This window comes from Mauremys mutica, chromosome 3, assembly GCF_020497125.1.
Source record: "Mauremys mutica isolate MM-2020 ecotype Southern chromosome 3, ASM2049712v1, whole genome shotgun sequence".
Lineage (NCBI taxonomy): Eukaryota > Metazoa > Chordata > Testudines > Geoemydidae > Mauremys > Mauremys mutica.
The window spans coordinates 155,811,473-155,824,753 of NC_059074.1; the positions used below are offsets into that span (position 1 = coordinate 155,811,473).

A 13,281-nucleotide genomic window follows, 5' to 3' on the forward strand; every position below is an offset into this window, starting at 1 on the left:
TCCCCATCAGACAAATGGGGATAATGATACAGGCAAGTCTCATCTTACGCGGGGGTCCCATTCCACGGATAGCGCGTAAAGCGAAAACCGCGTATAGTGAAACACTTATTGAGTTGAATGGCAGGTGGGAATCGCCCACACTACATATGCAGGTTTTATATTGTTATTTTTCTTTTTTTCCCCGTTTTTGCCAACCGCGCAAAGCTGAATTCACACATGTTAAATGTGCCTAAGATGCGACTTGCCTGTACTTACATTCCTTTGCACTTTGAGATGTACTGATGGAAAGTACTATACAAGAGCTAGGTATGACTAGTAGTGTTATTGCACATCAAGTGCTTTGAGATCCTTCGATGGAAGCTGCTACAGAAGCACGAAGTAGTATTAAGATAGATTTCATGTTGACTGTCACATGAAAAAAATGATCCAAGATGTTACCGATGTCATGGAACAGAGATTTGTAAGATTTAATTAAGCCAAGCATTTGCTGAGTGAGAAAAAACAGACCAGAGGGCTGGATAAATTAGCCTACAAAGGCTTAAGAGGATACAAGATCTGAACAGGGTCCAAAGGCAGGCAGGAAATGCAGGTGTGTGCATGTTTGGAGCTGAGCCGAGGTAGGGCAGGAATTGAGTCAGCAGTCCTCTTTCCTAACAACAGCTGGAGCCCCCAGGGTCTGGTCTATGGCTGGGCAACCTGTTCAGGACTGAATCCAGACTGAGTCTGTTGAACCCAACCTCAACATCACAAGCCACATGAACAGACAGCACTGGCTCCAGGAGCCAATCCCACGGGCCTAGCCAGTCATTTCCCAAGGACCAGCGCAGGAGAGCTCTGGGAACCCACCCCAAGGAAGTGGGGCGGGGGGAGGGAGTTTGGGGTTGGGTTTGCTTCACCTTTAATTTGTTTTATCTGTCCACGTTTATCCAGCCCTGGTTTTGATCCAATACAAATAGTAAAACTGACCGTTCCAGGCCATTGCACTGTGGCTAGAAAGGAAATACCCACAGGTCCCTAGTGACATTTCAAGGTTATTTTGTGACAAGCAGGTGCTGTAATTAGAACCAACCCTGGAGGTGCACATCACCAGCTAAAACATGTGAGCCAGATTGGATGGAGAGATGTGGGAGGGGAGGAGGAGCTACCAGGACAGACGCCGTGAGTGAAATCACAATGGCTCAAGAGTGGAATCAAAGTAACCTAATCAAACAAAACATCTCCATGAAGAAGCAAAAAAAAGGATAAATGAAAGGGCTGTTAATGACATGGAAATCAGGGACAATCCCATGGGAAAAATATGACAGAGGAACAAGGAATAAGAGAGAAATCTACTTATTTTGCATTTCTAATCCAACCATAATTATAATAAACAGACTGTAGCTGTCTACATGTGTATGTACCCATCACCACAGTAGCTAGGCACAATATGAGGAGTATATTGTGATCCTAACACCTTCACATGTCATCATCACTCCTAGAGGTTGTCTCCCAGGAGTAACACTTCTGCATCATTCTGCTTCTCCATTACTGGGGAAAGCCACTCTGAAGTGAGGAGCTCATCAACAGACCTTAAAAGTGGTAAGAGGTTGGTTGACCTTGACCTTAGGTACCATGGAACTGCACAGTGCCTCCCCCTGGAGACCTCCTGTCATGCATGATAGTGGCAGGGAGGTGGTCTCGGAGAACTAAGCCTTGCCCATTGTTGGCTTTAAAGATGGGGGGCTGGATCTTGGATCGGTCCAAACTCAGGTCAGAAATGTTGTGATAAATGAGCCTACAAATTTACTCTAATTGTGAGCTCAGCTGTAAAAAATATGTGAGATGTCACAGTACCCTATAGTGACAAATGTTGATGGGGAAAGGTACAAAAAGGAGACAGACTAAATTAGTCTAAACAAAAGGGCCCACTGATAGGGTTCAAGGAATATGTTAAAATCATGCTTGGTAAAAACAGAACATGTGGAATCAGGAATTTGTGAAACAAAATTGGTGTGTCAGATAATAGGCCTAAGTGGTGGACAAAATAATGAGGGGATGGGCTATTGCACCCATCAATCCCTTTGTGAGTCCTTAAAGAAAGACTTCGGAGGAAAAATAAGGAAAGAACAAACAGAAGCTACTGAAGCGAGCATCACCATCATGGCTGCCACCCCCACTGTCTTCTGGGACTCCAGACTGTCTTCATCCTAATCCTGAGGAATGTCCTGACCAGAGTGGGCCAGAGAGTGAGGGACTCAGATGACATCACCACCCCTACCAACTCCAGCGGAATCCCAACCACCTGAGATGAAATGGGACTGGATGTTAACACTGCCAGCCCTTCTCAACTAATTTCTTCTCTTTTCTCCCCAAGGACAGTTATTACCATCTTTGATATCCTCTAAGAGACTATCAAACATGGGTTTTTTTCCCCTCCACAACTCTCTCCAGCTAAAGGGAAAGGTAACAGGAAATGTTGTTAAAATGAACGTTTTTCCTTCTTTTCTGTATCTATTCTGTATCTATTTTGGTATCTGTAAAAGGTTAGAAAGATTTTAATGGGACATTCGCCATGGTACTGTAAGGGTCCTAGGCATAGGCAGTCTGACCTAGCAGTCACAGCTGGGCTGCTGTCACTAAGCCCAGGGCAGTCACAAGGCAGTAGTCAGTGTGGAGGGATCAGAGTAATTGCTAGAGCCAGGATCAGTAGGCAAGAGCCAGGATCAGAGTCAGGCCAGGTCAGAGACTGGAGATCAGCAAGCAAGGTGAGGTTTAGAGCCCCGCAAACCAGAAGTCTGCATGGCTTCTCAGACAACTTCCTGGGGCACCCTCCTGGATTAAATAGTAAGCCTGGGCCCATCAGATGGTCACAGGCTGCTGTTGCTATGGTCCCTTTGAGCGGTTCTTCCTAACACACTTAATCTCCCCAGTGCTCCTTGCATATGGTTCTCTGAGGCCTACCGGTGGGGATGTGGGAACATCAGCTGTGCCAGGCTCTGCAGACCCAGCGTTCTAGTCCAGCAGCTCTTTACTGGTACTAAGGAGGCTGAGATCTCTGTATACCAAGCCCCGAGCCTTGTTTAACACTGTTTAATGTTGGACAGTAACTGGGTTATGCTAACACCTTTGGCCTGTATTCCATCTAAATGAACTCAACAAGAGCCAGTACCGAGTGAAGAGAGACGGTGCTGTGTGTCTATTAGATCCACCCAGACGAAGGGAGGTAGTGACACAATCTGAGGTGAGACATGAAGGAGCTGGGATGGGGAGTGATGCCATAAAGGAAAGCAGGAATTCAGTTGCAGAACGGTCAAACTTGCTTCTAGTATGCACATGTCTTCCCGAGAAAGGGTTCTGCTCTCAGACAGATGAAGCCATCAGGTGCTCAGAGGGGTGAAGGAAATGTCTAGCAAGCAATGACGAATCTGGCCCCGTCAGCAACCTATGTTTGATGGCAAAGGGCTCTTTAACGTCCGTGGCTCTCACCAGTGCAGGCCTGGGGCCAGGTCCTTAGCTGGTGTAAATCAACCTAGCTGTCTAGACGTTAGTGGAACTCTGCTGATTTACAGCAGCTGGGGATGTGGTCTGAGTTGGAGTGGCCGTAAAGAAATATTTGCAGGTGTGGAAATTTGTCCATGTCACCAAGCCAGTACAATTAGTCACATTTGGCAGACTCAGCTCCTGAGAGGCCCAGGACCGTGATAGCAGGAGGGGCTGCAGGCCACAATGACCAAGGTACAGGACTATGAGAAGGAAGTTTATGCAGCATTGGCCTGAACTGCAGGCTCTATTGCCCATCAAAGAATGAACAGGAATTGCATATGTGCATCGACTATTGCCTGGCTCCAGGCAGTGATATCAATCAATTCCCTGCCATTGCAGGGGTCTGAGGCATTGGTGAATTTTGATCCCTCCTGTTCTCTGTCTGGGGCACATAATAGTTTAGTCTCCTGAGGATTGTAATACTTTGGTCTAATTCCAGTTATTGACTTGGGATGGGGGTGGCTGGATGGTGTTGACCTCCTGTAATATAGAATCATAGAATATCAGGGGGTTGGAAAGGACCTCAGGAGGTCATCTAGTCCAACCGCCTGCTCAAAGCAGGACCAATCCCCAGACAGATTTTTGCCCCCGATCCCTAAAAGGCCCCCTCAAGGATTGAACTCACGACCCTGGGTTTAGCAGACCAATGCTCAAACCACTGAGCTATCCCTCCCCCCCAATATACAGGAGGTCAAACTAGAAGCTTTGGTGGTCCCTTCTGGCCTTAAACTTGATGAGTCTATACCCTTCCCTTACTTACATGAGTGTGAAATCCACCTGTCAAATGTTTATTATGGAAACAGGACTGAATGCATCTGACCATTCCTATGGGATAAGCCACTGGATAAGGTGCACAGATCTAACCCTCAGGACAGAAGGTGTGGATAGATTACAAGAAATCTTTCCATTCCACAGCAAAGAGCTATGTAGATTCAAGACCCACACTGGAATTCAAAGCTTCTTTTAGAAAACCTGCAGTGAAAATGAAGAATATACTATATCCCCATACAGTAAACCACAGCCAAGAACAAACCAACAAATGGAAGAATGGCCATGTGCCCAGACCTCTCCACAGCTCATTTAGAAGAGCTCAGAAACTGTCCTTGAAAATGCAGCCTCTTTGTGAATCATCAGAGCTTCTCAGTTAACTCTCCTTGCTGGCATCCCATGTGGCCTTCAGGTGTCACTGGAGAAGCTCAAAAAATGATACTAAAGCAGACCTCTGCAAAGCCACAGATATCCCTTGCTGACTATGGCAAAACACAGCTCAGCGTTGATAGTCAAATGAATATAAAAACTGCCATCCCGAGATCCATCTAGATTGGTGACCTGCTCCCGACAGTGACCATTGTCAGATAGTGCAAAGGAAGCCACTCCATAAATGCACCTCCTTGTGCAAAACTACTTAACAGGAGCCAGATCTCATGCTATGCTCAGCTAACGATCATCTTAGGGCCTGGGTTAGTAGCCTTTGTAATTTTACCCTGGTAAGCGTAGCTGAAAATGCTTTTATTATTCATGCAAACGTCTAACCTTTTTTGAAATGTGAAGGAATATCTGGCATACTGTGAGGAAAGTGGCACACGTTTTTGGAGCAGGATAAAAAAAAACATGCTGCACTCGCATATTCCTTTGCATGAGTCTGTCTTACCTTCTGATAGTTCTTAACAGGGTGGACCTGGCTTCATTGTGGAAGGTGATGATGATACTTGTTGATGGCAGATCTGGACGATAGTGTAAAGTAGTACATCTGAGAAGTTGGAAAAGATATGGGTATCACTAAAGTTCTGGAATGTAAAATGGCAGCTTATTTAATAGACACAAACATTAAAGGCACAGGGTAAAGGTAGATGGTACTCATTCCGGGTTCTCCTGACACTACTAAAATAGTGGTTTTCTGAGCTATTCATTTCTGTTTGACCCAGAATCTAGAACATTCTGCTGTGTGGGATAAGTTGCCTGGGAATTCTACCATCCCCCTTTCATTCAGCTTTGTTTCTGGGTGTGGGTAACCCTACTGTGACTAGCAATGAACATCCCCAAAGAGGTTCAGCTTATATAGACACAGTGTTTGAGGAACCCAAACAGACTTTTGATGTGCATTCCTGGCACAAATATAGTTAGATCACAACACGAACAGTATTATGCAGTGGGGCCAGCCCAGAAGAGTTCCCGACAGCCTGACCAGCCCTGTCCTTCTCCTGCACTTTGGGGATTGGGACCCAGGGCACAGGATTCTACCCCCTGTAGCTGGTCCCTTCCAGAAGGCTTGGGATGAGCTCCCAGACCTTGGGGCTCTTTTGACTGAGAAGTGATCACACCACACTGAAAACATTTGCTTATCCAGCCCTGAGTGATGTATGAATAAATGCATAAAGAATATTCCTCAGATGCAGCTACAGTACAAGGGTCAGACTCTCTGCTTCTCTAGCACCCTTCATGTAGGGATCTAAAAGCACTTTTTACACATTAATTACTTATCCTCACAATACTGTACAGCTGGTATTATTCCTCCTACTTTACAGAAGAGTCAATTGAGGCACAGAGAGGTTATGTGAAATGCCCAAATCTACACACTGAGGTAGTGGCAGAGCCACTAGGTATCCTGGCCCCCAGTCCTTTGCTCTAACCACTAGACAATACTCCTTTCTAGGTCACATGCCCTCTTGGAGCTACCAGCACTACATCTCAGTTCCTCTCCCTTCCCCAAGAAATGGAAAACAGAAAGCTCTTCCTTTTCCAACTCACTCACCAATGCAAACATGTACTTGGTTGTAGCCTGGTTTAGGGTGTACTAATTTTATGTATCAATTTTATTTTTTTATTTTATTTTAATGAATTAATAATATTATTAATAATAAATTATTAATATTAATTAGTATGGGTTTTAGGCTTGCCAATCTGTTTGATCAGAAGATAAAAGTTCTTGTCCCGAATCAGGCTCCACAGAATTTACAAAAGCCCCCCGGGGGATTGACAGGAAGCTCACACTGAGACAGATATAGCCTTAAAGACTTTTTATCAAAATCAATGAAATAACAATTAAATGGTAAAATAATCAGAGTTACAAAGTTACAAATGCATGACTGCTATTCAAAAGATACATATGGTAATACACTTCTACCTCGATATAACGCTGTCCTCGGGAGCCAAAAAATCTTACTGCATTATAGGTGAAACTGCGTTATCTCAAACTTGATTTGATCTGCCGGAGTGTGCAGCCCCGCCTCCCCGGAGTGCTGCTTTACCGTTTTATAGCCGAATTCGTGTTATATCGGGTCGCGTTATATTGGGGTAGAGGTGTATAGGATTATACGCTACAAAGCTTTGGTTAATATACTCACACCCTTCCTTGATAACACAGGACCAGCCTTGCGGTTCAGGTTTCTCAATTCTTGAGTGAGGGATGCAGTGCTTAGAAGAAACTAATGCTAAGAACTATCAAAACTAACTTAGGGTTTACTTGACTAACAAACTTAAAATCAAAACCTAATAAACTAAGAATAAAAGCTTAGGGAAACCAAGCTTAGCCTAGTTCCCTTGGAACTTAGAAAGTTTAAGAAGAACAAGTACAGCCTACTAATAGTAGTAGTCATAGTAGGTAGATAGAATAGAAGAGAAGAGAAAGAGGCACAGAGATAGAGTAGAAAAAGAATACTCTAGCAAGGTGGGTCACCTCTTTTATAGGGCACAAGTGCCAGAAATCCTTCCTCCTCTGCCCAAATTTCATTCCCCACCCACAAAATGTTAGGGTACACTTACCCCATAGGCTAGTATGTTTGTGCATATTGAGGACGTGTACCTACGCACATATATTATTTCTGTTCTTTAGTCATTTCAGTTCTTTCCTTGTAGTGTACCGGTTAAGTCTGTGGGTACAAATTGAACCCCCCTCCATGCCAGTCTTCCATTGTCTGTTTGTCTAGATAAACGGTCTTAAACATATGGGTGGGTGCTTATCTATTTAGGTAACAAGTCTCAATATATAGGTCAACTTTGCTTTCTGGGTAAAAGGTCTTAATATAGATATGCTAACTTAGCTTAACATACAGGTTTTTGGCCTGTAGGTCTCTTGTATTACAGCCAAACTTATTTTTAATATAAATCTATAAACCTATTACAATAAACCAAACACTTAAACTATACGAAATGATATATATATATATATATATATATATATATATATATATATATATATATACACACACGCACACACACAGTAACTCCCCACTTAAAGTCCTCTCACTTAACGTTGTTTCAATCTTACGTCCCTGCTCAATTACAGAACATGCTCCATTTAAAGTTGTGCAATGCTTCACTATAATGTTGTTTGGCTGCCTGCTTTGTTCACAGCTGGCAGCCCCCCATAAGCTCCCCTATGCCTCCTCCCAGCACCTCCCATCTGCCAGCAGACCCCATGGATCGGCGCCTTCCCCCTCCTCCCCCCACCTCCTGCCCGCGGCAATCAGCTGGCTTGTGGCATTCGGGGCGGGGGAGGAGCAAGGATATGGTGTGCAGGCTCCTCCTCCCTCCCCTGCCTCCCGAACGCTGCAAGCCAGCTGACTTCCGCGGGCAGGAGGCAGGGGAGGGAGGGGGGGGAGCAAGGACATGGTGTGCGGCGTAAATGGGGGGGGGAGAAGAGGCAGGTCAAGGGGGGGGGCTTTGGGGAAGGGGTGGAGTGGGCAGGCTGAGGGTTGAACCCCCCGCCCCTGGTGTCTGCAGAGTAGGGGAAGCTGCCACTGCTGCTGCGCAACGTGCTTCTCCTAGCCTACAGGACCTCCAGCCTCCTTGCCTGCCTCATTGTCTCCAGTGCCAGGGGGCTGTGCCTGTGGGGGGTAAGGTGGGGGCACCTCCCAACTAGAGTACTGTACTGTATGGCAACAAAACATTTCCCTGGAACCTAACCCCCCCCCTCGCCCATTTACATTCATTCTTATGGGGAAATTGGATTTGCTTAACATCATTTTACTTAAAGTCGCATTTTTCAGGAAAATAACTACAACGTTAAGTAAAGGAGTTACTATATATATATATATATATATATATATATATATATGCAATAAGCAGGTTAGTCCTATAGGCTACACGGTTCAGTTTCTAACACGAGTGAGCCAAACCTACGAACAAGTGCACAGTATATAGCATTTCACAGAACCAACCAGAGTTAAGGAAATTGGGATTTCAGTGCTAACTGGGGAGAAAACTGTGGGCAATTGAAGCTTTGGGTCCCCAAACTGGGGGGCATGCCTCCCTAGGGGGGCAAAGAGGAATGTTTGAGGGAGAATAGGTGGGGGGACAAGCCCACACAGAGGGCGGGAAGGGAGCACCACCCAGCCCCACCCTGCCCCCAGCTCTGCTCCAGCCCTGCCCCCAGCCACAGCCCTGACTCCTGGCCTCGCACCTGGCCCCATCCCCAGCCTTGACGCAGCTTCGCTCCTGGCTCCACCCCAGCCTCAGCCCCCTTACTCCTGTCTGTGTCCCCCCCACCAACATCCACTGCTGGTGGGGGGTGCAGACAGGAGCAAGGGGGCACACAGCCCTAAAAAGTTTGGGGACCACTGGTCTAGCGGCTATAACACTCCTCTGAAAATTAGGAGACCTGGGTTCTGTTCCTGCATCTGTCAAGGACCATGGGCAAATCCCTTCACCACCCTTTATCTTGTCTATTTAGTTTGTAAGCATTCTGAGGCAGGGACTGCCTCTTTCTTATTAATGTTGTTAAAGCACAATGGGACCTCGATTTCATACAGCCTGGGGCTCTGGGGCTTCCATAATGTAACGAACAACTCAGGCCACCTCATTGTTCCCATACATGAGTATCCCTTTGCTTCTTGGCCTTTTGCGGTAGAAATAACCTAGTGCAGAAGTGGCACGTGAAGTCCTACGTCAGTCTATAACAGTGATGGGCTGAAAGGAGAACAATCTCCCAATGTTCATGGTGTATAGAGGCCCAGTCCTCTCCAGCCCCCTGCACCGCACTGTGCTCAGTCCTGTGGTATTTCACACCGCCTGCAGGAGCTTTGTAGTTAAATCCCCAAGACTTTGCCTTGCATCATCATCAACGGGTTTCTCTGTGGAGCCTGAAAACTAATCAGTCTCTTACAACAGAAACAATTTTTAAAAGGCTCCTTTGACATATTTCATTGGCTTTTCTGCCACAGAAACTCTGGGACCTGATGCTGATCTGACTTACGGCAGCTTGGCACCATTGCCTTCCATGGAGTCATTCTCCATTGGCACCAGCACGAATGAGATCAAAAGCAGGTCCTCAGTGAGGATGCTGATGCACACACAAGCTTCTGGCATGAGGTCATCTATGAGATTTTTATTCCACGTGCCATTTTAGCAGCTTTGTGAGCATCATGCGGAATTCTCATTTTGTCTCGGTAGGCTTGCAGCATCACACTGAGATCTTTTTTTATCTGAGCCCGCCTGTTTTGTCAATATTTACTCCAGCAGGATGGAAGGAATCACTGATAGAGTATAAATCAAACAGAATAAACTATGTGGGGGTGGGGTTTAAAGCAGCAGAAAAAGGGAGATATCTCAGAAGATCTCTCTTCTTTTCCTTTATGGGACTGAACTCCCACACAGTTTTGTCTGTTGACCTTCTAGTCCTGTAAGTGCACAGACCAGCAGGATGATAAGTGAGAGTTAGAGAATAGACTAGAAAAGGGTCAAATCTACAAAGCAGAGATCCTGGGTGAACTTGCCTAATGTCTAGGAGTCCAGCCATGCAGTTTTTGTTCAGACCCGTCCCTAGAAAAGGGAAACACACTGAATCCTGAATTCCATAAGTTCTAAATTGATTGTTTCTAAATTCACTGTTCTTTAATAACACGACATGGCCACTGGGACAGGACAGAAAGGAGAGACTGTTTTCACTACAGTCTTTAGACTATGGAGTCCAGGATCCAGAACCACAGCCCCCCTACTGGTCTCCTTCCCAAACTAAAACATCTTAGATCTTGGAATCATTGTGATCCTCAGCTGGTTTCATTGACTTCAACAGAGCTGTACTGATTTACACCAGCTGAGTATCCAGCTCAGTAAATCCAGATAAGCCTCTAAGATCTTTGCTGCTCTTTTGGAGTCCTTTTAGCCTTTACTGTATCCTTAAAGTGAAACAGCTGAACTGGAATGCAGTAGGATAGCCAATGTCCAACATCTTGTCATCTGTATCTCATTTCCCCTCGGGTTTTCTATCCCACCCAAGCAACTTGTATGCTCTTTTATAACTGGCACTGCACATTGGCCAGACACCTGCGCTGCGTTATCCAAGATAGACCATAGGTCCCTTCTCCAAGGATCCTGAAAGTTCAGAGCCCATCAGGATATAGGAGAAGGGCTGATGACGTTGGCCCATGTGCACCTGTAACGCCGACAGACCCCGGTTGTTGGCTGGCGGGATCAAATCCAGGACCTCTGGAGCTTAGTGCATGAGCCTCTCTACTGCCAACTGGCTCTTAGCTAAGGCTGTAAAGCAGACTCTTAACTCTCTCTAAGTGGTCCAGGTGCCACTAGATGGGACAGAACACCACAGCCCAGAGGTGTGTGGATTACACAACACCTTTCGTTTATCAAAGTTACACTTCAGGGATGCTGAGAGCAGAGAGTTACCAAACAGCAACTCACCATGCCGTGCCCTAAGTTACAGTACCACGTCACTTTGGTCTCCTGGGTCCTACAATAATACACTCACAGTAGTTTTTTTCTATTAGCTTATATGAGAACTAAAACTAACCATGTCTCTGATCTGAATGCTGCTTGCTTGTTACAGACTCTATAATGACTCTCTCCACGTTACTTATAAACAGTTATCCCCTAACTGCTCCCAGATGTGTGTCCTTCCACCCATTTTGAACCTGGCACCTGCAAGGATCAAACAAGGGATGCTATTTTTGGCAACGAAAAGAAAGGGTGTGGAAAGCACTTGCAAAATACGTCACCCAGACAGTTTAGGAGATGCGCAGATTTATCAATTCCAAAGAGACGTGATGCAGACTCCTTGTATTTGGGTGTCATACACCTTTAAAACGCCAGCTGCAGTTACAGTGCAGTCGCTTATGTACAGTATCTGATTAGTGAGCAGACAATGTTTTCTTCAGGCAGGAAGTTGGTAGAACAGCCAAAGCTCCAAATCCAAACACTTTCAAGATTGGCAAGCTTGGGTCCTAACTCTGCATAATGGGCTGAATCAACCCCCCAGGGGCCTGATTCTCTACTGCCCTGCATCTGGGGGTTCTGATGCATAGCCTGCACCTATCAAATGGGTATAAAGTGCCACTGTTCTGACCTGGTTTTACACCCAAATTGCCCAGATGTATATCACTGCACAAGATGCAGGGCAGTGGAGACTTGGACCCAAGGTCCGAGTGCACCGTTATGCTGGTAAAGTTCCCTTCTGGCTCTGAACTCTGTGGCTCAGGTCCGGCTGTAGTTGGGCATGGGATGGCTCCTGGAAGTAAGGCTTCAAGTCATGCTTTGTATATCTGACCCTGAGCACAACAGCGCCAGGTCTCCTCCCACACCAGTTTGGTACATGGGTAGCTCCAGTGGTGTTATTCCTGATTGACACCAGTCTGAGCAAGAGGAAACACAGATGAATGGGGAAATTTGTCAGTCGGATAAAAAGGAATGAAAAGTACTAGCAAGGTTCTTCCTCCCAGCCCCCGTGTTTGTTTCCCAATGTAACAGCAGCTAAACCCCCTGGTTCCTGAAGAGGCAGAGCACAGTTTAAGCTGTTGACTACAAGTGTTTTTTTGGCACTTGCTTGGGCAATAAAAACCACAGCTTGGAAAAGCATTAAATTCAGCATGTCCAGGCTTATTCTGTGAAACAATTACATCTGGGGTAATTTCAATTTAATACGTCCCCGCAAGTGAAAATTGCAGCATGCCGCCCTAAAATTGCTGTAATAATGAAAATAAACCCATTAAGAGCTGCCTGTGCTACCTCGGGCTGTCACTGGATAAATGCTTTCTGCTGCTTATGGTACCTCATAGGTCATCCAATTGCCAACAAGGAAAAAAAACCCACAACATTTTTAGGAAACCAAGATTGTTCCTTTAAAAAAAATTATGGCACTGCTTGTGTTTGCACTACCATGTACATCACAGTCTGTGAGCTCTGTGCATGCTCTGGAATCCTGCAACAAGGCAGGGAAGAAGGAGTGTAGAACTGTTGCTTATGCCAACCCCTTGCCAAGCTTGGCTGACCATAGCGTGGGGTCTGTTCAGCCTCTGAGGTGCATGAAAGCCCACAGCAGCAAGCCATGCCTGTGGATAGTGAGAATTAACAATCAGTTCTAACAACTTGCCAAAGAGAATTCTCCAGGGGATCCCAGGCTATGCTGATTAGCTTCAGACCAAAATAACATTATGATTTTGCACTGCCATGATGGCCTTCCTTCACAAGATCACAAAGACTCCCCATGCAGTCAAAAAAGCTAACAGAATGTTAGGAACCATTAGGAAAAGTATCGATAATAAGACAGTAAATATCATAATGCCCCTATATAAATCCATGGTACACCCACACCTTGAATACTGCAAGCAGTTCTGGTCACCCCATCTCAAAAAAGATGTATTAGAGTTGGAAAAGATAGAGAGAAGGGCAACAAAAATGATTAGGGGTATGGAACAGCTTCCAAATGAGGAGAAATTTAAAAGATTGGGACTTTTCAGCGTGGAAAAGAGATGACTAAGGAGGGATATGATAGAGGTCTCTAAATCATGACTGGTGTGGAGAAAGCAAATA

At 45.6% G+C, this 13,281-nt stretch overlaps 1 protein-coding gene across 2 annotated transcripts in view; it reads right to left on the reverse strand.

Moving 5' to 3' along the window:
• The window catches only part of GALNT14 (polypeptide N-acetylgalactosaminyltransferase 14), a 194,661-nt gene that overhangs the window by 67,563 nt on the left and 113,817 nt on the right, over nt 1-13,281 (reverse strand). For both annotated transcript variants that reach the window (XM_045011282.1, XM_045011283.1), the window contains exon 3: nt 5,174-5,272. In XM_045011282.1, the coding sequence (XP_044867217.1) occupies nt 5,174-5,272 (99 nt within the window). The remainder of the gene's footprint in view (nt 1-5,173; nt 5,273-13,281) is intronic.